At 47.1% G+C, this 6,925-nt stretch overlaps 1 protein-coding gene across 2 annotated transcripts in view; it reads left to right on the forward strand.

Annotated features, from left to right (window-relative positions):
• The window catches only part of LOC107091977 (ubiquitin carboxyl-terminal hydrolase CYLD-like), a 23,165-nt gene that overhangs the window by 6,090 nt on the left and 10,150 nt on the right, over positions 1–6,925 (forward strand). For both annotated transcript variants that reach the window (XM_015386239.1, XM_015386238.1), the window contains 10 exons: positions 35–192; positions 1,373–1,846; positions 1,925–2,030; positions 2,106–2,599; positions 4,017–4,182; positions 4,275–4,416; positions 5,315–5,437; positions 5,651–5,742; positions 5,844–5,907; positions 6,237–6,411. In XM_015386239.1, coding sequence (XP_015241725.1) covers positions 35–192; positions 1,373–1,846; positions 1,925–2,030; positions 2,106–2,599; positions 4,017–4,182; positions 4,275–4,416; positions 5,315–5,437; positions 5,651–5,742; positions 5,844–5,907; positions 6,237–6,411 — 1,994 coding nt within the window. The remainder of the gene's footprint in view (positions 1–34; positions 193–1,372; positions 1,847–1,924; positions 2,031–2,105; positions 2,600–4,016; positions 4,183–4,274; positions 4,417–5,314; positions 5,438–5,650; positions 5,743–5,843; positions 5,908–6,236; positions 6,412–6,925) is intronic.

A 6,925-nucleotide genomic window follows, 5' to 3' on the forward strand; every position in this document is an offset into this window, starting at 1 on the left:
TGATGACTGTCTGCATCTGTTGGACTTTTTCCAGACAATCCAAACAACCTGCGACAGTTGGCCTCCCTCCCCATCAACGCCCCGCTGTGGGTCCAGATTGGCCCGCAGAATGAGCTGGCCGAGGCAGAACTCAAATACATCGGGCCACTCAGCGGAGGAAGCAACGCGTTATATTTTGGAGTGGAGCTAAAGGTGAATTCCTTTATCTTCAGTTGATATTTCTCTGCCTGGTGTGTCTCTACCAGATCTGCACTACAAGAAACTGGAAAGTTACGCTCATTCTTATTTTCTAAAGCCGGGCTTACACTGTACGATCTTTTTTTTTTTGGTCCTATTCTCCAGTCCTGTGAGAATTTTTCGATTGGGCCGACTTTCAGCCTGTGTGTGCGTTGTGTAATATTAGGGATGGAACGGTTTATGAAAACCGTTTGGTTCGACTGTCTCAGTTCGGTTCGCGTGTGTTTCGTTCGGTTCATGCTCTGCTCCTTTTTCTCATAGGCGAAGCGTGTACACTCCAGAGCAGAAGGTGGCGGTACTGCGACCAAAGCCAACCACCAGTAGAAAAAGAGAAGAAGAAGAAGCGAAGCAGCATAGCCGGGTGTAGCAGAAAAAAAATCAGTTGTGGAGAATTGTGTCGGAATGGCGAGTGGGAAAGAACAGGAGTTGGAAGACGCGCCAGCAGCACTTTATAGGTCTGCTGTATGGGACCACTTTGCATTTAGAGTGACCTACGATGACGGCGGAAAGAAAGTTGTGGATAAAAGTGCAACAGTGTGCAAGCATTGTGCAACACGTTTTGTTTATGCTAACAGCAACACGACCAATATGTCAGGCTAACAATCTACATATACAGAACCGAACCGAAAACCATGACAACGAAACCGTGAACCGAACCGTGGAGTTCGTGAACCGTTCCACCCCTATGTAATATACAGCGGGTAGCGAGGAGCTATCAGCAACTCACACCAGCCTCCCGATCAGGAATCGTAAGTTCGGGACAAAATCAAACATGTTTGAAATTCAGTCGGCCGTCGTAAGGTTGCATCAGTGCGTCGGGCCAAACAGTGTGAGAACATACATCGTGAGCTGGGAACTTTTAAACCCTGCGGTTTCATTGTAAAGTTTGAGCTGTAGCTGTGTGCAAAGATTGAAAATATCACACAGCGTGTGCCTGGCTTCAGTAGCCCATCCCATAGCATCCCTCTGCCACCTCTATGCTTCATCATAGCTGTTTGTTTCCATGAGTATTTTGATGAATTCTCTTTGGTCCAAATTCAGGACTCTCACTAGACCTCTCCAAATTATTACTTAAAAAAAAAAAGTTTATGTGTTTATGTTAAATGACTCATGTTAAGCCAATTTTCCCTCTCAGGGCTCAGCAGCAGGCAGAGGAACCTGTAACGGTTCTTACAAAGGTCACCGCTACTTCTCCTGCCCGGACGCCTGCGGCCTGTTCGTCCCCGTGAGCCACGTGCGGCTCCGCAGCTGGTCCAGCAAGAACAACGGCGACGTGCAGGAGAAAACCAGGGAAAACCCCCGCCGCAGCAACCACGCCGTCAACGGCCACCGCAGCAACAACGAGCGCTCTGCTCACCACCACCTGCGTCGGCTAAGCTTCCACCACCATCACCCCAAGAACCAGGCGCAGGCCGTGCTCTCAAGGACCACGGAGTCGGCTCCTGTCGCCGTTAACAACAATCTGCGTGGCTCGACATCGCCTCCGCCGTTTCACCTCGGTCAGAGGGTGTCCGTCAGCCTGGAGGGCATAGCCCACGCGGGGGAGGTGCGGTTCTGCGGCGCGCTGCCGGGCCGAGTCCAATCTGCGATGTACGTTGGGATCCTTCTGGTCAGTATGAGCCAAACTGGACGGATCATGCTCTAGATATGCAATGCTGCTCTGTGATGCGTTTGTTTTTGGCTTCAGGACGCTCCCACCGGTAACTGGGACGGCTTTTATAAGGAACAGAGGCTCTGCCACATTCCCTCTCCTCTCTATGGGCTCCTGCTTCCAGTAAACGTAGTCTCTACAGGTGCATCACCAGTTTTTCCCTCCAACACCATGTAAATAAATGCTGTGATTTACCTTTTTAATCCTCTCTCCTCAGAACAAACCCCCCAGCACCCACATCCTCTCTCCCAGGTTCCCAAATCCATCCTAAAGCCAACGTTGTCTCCAATATCTAAACAAAGCACCTCCTCGCCTTCTGCTCCTGCTCCTAAGATACCCCTCTTACCACCTAACAGACAAGGACTCAAAGCCCCTCCCCTTCCTCCTCCAAAACCCTCAGTCAGACACCCCCTCACAGCGCCAGTGCCTCCTCCAAAACCTCAGAACCTGGCCCCAGCCGCCACACCGCAGCAGCTGGAGCACACGAACGGCATCCACAGCCCCGCCTCGCCTTTGAGGTCTGCAGACGTCTATGACGACGAAGAAGAGGAGGACGACGACGATGAAGCAGAGGGGTATGGAGAGACGGGGGAACATATGGAGCTGGAGGTGGGGTCAATGGTGGAGGTGAACAACCCGCCGCTTTTTGGGGTTATCCGATGGATTGGTCACATTAGCGGCGTCCAGGAGCTGGTGGCAGGGATCGAGCTGGTGAGGATTCCTTCAACCTTTGCTCCCACCGTTTTAAAGTTATTGAAACCGGAAACTCACAGATATTACCCAAAAACAATTAAGCTAACATAGAAGCTACAAGATTCTGTCAGAGTAGAAGGAAAAAGGATGAATTGTTTCGCTCTTTTGTCTTTATTGGTTTCACTGACGTATAAACGATCTTCTCCATCAATCAGGATCCAGGTTTGTTTTTAATGCAGTTGAAGGAGGAGTTTTACAGGATGGAGCTCCACTAGCAGCCTTTCATTCAGAGAGTCATCCATCAGTTTTACTGCTCTGTCGATTCCTTCTGTAGCATAACAGGCTCCTCACATGTGTTGATCCAACCCTCAGAGCACATACCTACAGATGAGGGCGTCCTCCTGTAGTAAAGGACGCAGACGTCCACAGAGAGGGAAGTTATTCCCTGTATTCCTTCCTCCTTCTGGTTTTTCCTCTAAAAGAAAGCACTGAATATTAGATCAGATAGGAGAACTTTTCTGATCCAGGATTTTGTCAAAAGTTGAAGAAGTCCTACGAGTCTTTAGAGCTCAAATCAGTTGGTTTACATTTTGCTAAATGTTTATTTAAGCCTTTTTTGTCCTGATCAGTAGATTCTTTGTTCCTAATTGTTCATCTTTTTATCCAACTTTAAAGTTCCTCTACAATAAATACTGATTAATTTGACTAATTACCAATTTCCAGTTAATATCTCATTGTTTTTTCTCATAACCTATGGATGATGTGCTTTTAGTTTTAGTTAAACCAATTCGAATTATGTAATTCCATTAGTTTTTATACGATTAATGATGATTCAATGGGAAACAGAAATAAAACACAAGAGATTTATAGTTAGAAGAGAAATAAACTGATAATTTTATTTTCATTATGCTGACCTGATTCACTAAAAGGAGGCTTTAGCAGTACATCAAACATCATTTATTACAACAATTACATGTAACCAGCTTTGTTTACGACCCTTCATGTGATTTAGATTAAATGACATCATATAATTTGGAGTAATAAAACAGAGAAAATAATTTCTTACTCAAAAGTCTCAACTGACGTTTTGTTGAGTAATCTATGAGTAATCTCAGTCCAGAGCGCAGACCTACAGTAGATGCTGTGTTTTACCCTCCTTCATATGAAGCTTCCAGAACTGGATGAAATCTCCTAAAATCTGGTGGAAAAATGTGTAACAATTCTTTGAAAACTGAAATAAAACATCATTTAACAATTCTAGTAGAAAAAAGGTGTAAAAAGACACAAGACCAACAGTGAAGCATGGCAGTGGCAGCATCATGCTTCGGGTTCGTTTTGTTTTTGGAGCTGGTAGATCTTTTTGTCTGGATGCGGGATGTTGACAGACTTTTATCAAAGTAGGATTTCCGTTTTTTCCCATGTTTCTGTGCGTTAGGAGCAGGAGCTGTCTGCTGGAACAGACGGCAGTTACCTTGGAGAACGCCACTTCCGTTGCCCCAACAACAAGGGGCTGTTCATCAAGCTTCGCAACTGCAGACGGGACTCCAGGTTCCCCGTCCCCGAGAAGCCCGTTAATCAGGTGGAGAGATGCAACTCCATAGGTAGGAACGCTTCTTAAAAGCTGGACGGTGTGTCGTTACACTGAAGCTGCAGGTCTGAGCGTGACCTTTCACCCTATGTGTGCGTCTCTCAGCCTTTGCAGAGTGGGGCAGCGAGCGGGTGGACGAGCACACTCCGCCGGTGGACGGCGACGAGGCCAGGCGGATCTACGAGGGCTCGAAGAGAGGCATCCAGGGTCACCTCAACTCCTGCTACCTGGATGCAACGTTGTTCAGGTGAGGTTCCGGATCTTCCACAGTTGAGGGCTGGTTTATACTCAGAAACCAGGTCGTCTGCGTGTGTCGCAGTTTACGCAGATATGACCCCGCCCCCTCCGCAGACACTCTGCTGCACAGCTCCAAAATTGAAGGTGACCGGAGACAGGAAGCCTCTGATTGGTCAAATCTACATCCGCTCTACTCATGCACATTTCCTGTTTGGTACCTTAGCGGCTTGTTTTGTTTGTATGACCGCCATTATGGAAAACGACTCTTAAAGTTGGACCAGCTAGAAGATCGAGGTGCTCGAGAAAGCAGGGAGCGTTTTTCCACCTGGATCCCTGCACTTTTTCACCCTCATGTCCCTGCGTTGTCGCAAGAACTTGCCCAAACTTGCTCACCGCTTCGGCGGTATCTACACCCACAGCTAGTTCCTGATTTTCCCTCTTGTGTTGTGGCATAGACCAACACAGCGCAGACCACTCTTAAAAATTTAGCATAAATCAAAAATGTCTGCTTCAAGCTCACTGCGACACACTGCTGTGGGAGGATAACCAGCCGCTAAGTCTGCATGGCTTGTGTTTCCTAACAACTGCGCAACCAAAGCACGCCCGAGAAACAGTTTTCTCAAACCTTGATTGAGGTAGAGGGAGTCATTATTTTATCTAAATAGGAGGCAATAGCCATTAGCATGGCTAGCTTTCAGCCTTCCTGTTATTTGCTGAAAGCCTTGCTCTCTACCTGATTCCTCTAACTCCTGCTGTCATTTTTAAAGGGAATAACATTGCGCAGACCACGCTTAAAAACTTTAAGGACTCATTCGTCCTTAAATAAAGTGCACAGTTAAAGATGTAGGATGCTTACAGACTGTATAACAAGTTCAACACTTAATCGTTTATTCTCCTTTTCTTTGCAGTTTGTTCTCCTGCTGCAGCTCAGCAGACTGGGTTTTATTTTGGCCGTCTGACGCAGAAACGGACCAGAGCTCCAAACAGGCTCAGGAGCTGCTCCGCTGCGAGATCGTCAACCCGCTGCGAAGGTGTGTGAGCGCCCATACCAGGCTTTACCTTCGACCCAACCACATTTCACTGCTCTTAATTCATGCTGGAGACAAAGCAGTATCAGCATAGTTCATTCTATCTGCTGCTTTGTTTAGTTTTTTTCCTTTGGTCACCAACGGGGAGTGACTCTGCATGTTTGTGAAATCTTCCTCCTCTGAGTGAATCTAAAGTGTGCTGCTCTGTTTCTAAAGGAACGGTTACGTCTGTGCCAGTAAGACCATGGCATTGAGGCGCCTGCTGGAAGCCGCCAGCAGTGACGCCAGCTTTACCAACCAGGAGAAAGGTCTGCTGGGAGCATATCAGCCTCTCTCATTTCCTGTTTTTTTTGTGTGTTTTTTTTTTTTGTTTTTCTTGGTTATAAAACTAAGGAATGTTGTCTTTCAGATCCAGAGGAGTTCCTGAACAAGCTTTTCCAGCTCCTGAGAGTGGAGCCGCTCCTAAAGATTAGGTAACCTTCTCTTTGTCTGCAGACACCGAATATTACAGAGTCTAAATGTGGTCCGAGCTGCAGCCAGATGTATGTAGTTTGTATGCAAACAAAGGCTTTGACAGGGTACGCTGGTGCAGTCACCGTCGTTCCCACAGTAATGGAAACCTGTCGGCTGCTCTTTGGTTTAGTCTTTGTTGCATAATTGCAAATATTCACACAATTGTTAAGTAAGTGAAGAAAATCATGTTTACATTGTCTAGATCACCTCAGGGAGGTGATCTGAGGTATTTTTCCACGTGTGTGGGGAAAAAAAGTGACTCCCGTCTTCCTTCCTTCCTCCCTTTCAGATCAATGTCTCAGCAGGCACAGGAGTGCCACCTCTACCAGCTGTTTCCACCGACGCTCCCCATCTCCCCCGCCTCCTCACCCGTCCCTATCATCTCTCCTGCGTCCATGCGGGTCGCCAGCGTCCAGGCCCTGCTGGAGTCCTCCTTCCTGCACGCAGGCCTCAAGTTTGTGGAGGTTAGGCTAATTTTTTACTTCATGTACTAGCATGCTGCCAAGTAGCAGTGGATCATTTTCTATTAGCAGGAGTTAACATAAGGTTTAGAGGTGAGGTTTTCTACGTTATTTTTCCCTATTTTGATTTGTAGCCATTAGCACTATTAGCTCCACCCGGTCGGATCTTTAAGCCGGGCTTACACTGTACAATTTTTTTTTGCCCTTTTCAGGGTGACTTTTCAGTCGTGCGAGAAGTTTCCGATCGGACCGTAGTAGCCACGTTTGCTCAGCCATGTCTTTGTCCAAATACGTCGTCACCTTTTCTTTTTAGGGCTTTCAGCACAAGATTGCACAAATTGCTAAGGCAGTGCGTTTCACTCTAGTGAGCTTCATATTCCTCTTCTACTCGTTTGGCTTCCAGATAGACGAGTCTGAGTAGCTCCATTTCATTGTGGAGTACAACGTGGTTTTTAGACATACAATGTGAGCAGGTAGGTTGCATCAGAGCGCCGTGCTCACTGTGAAATTGCACTGT

The sequence above is a fragment of the Cyprinodon variegatus genome, unplaced genomic scaffold, assembly GCF_000732505.1.
Source record: "Cyprinodon variegatus isolate N-32 unplaced genomic scaffold, C_variegatus-1.0 Scaffold361, whole genome shotgun sequence".
Classification (NCBI taxonomy): Eukaryota; Metazoa; Chordata; class Actinopteri; order Cyprinodontiformes; family Cyprinodontidae; genus Cyprinodon; species Cyprinodon variegatus.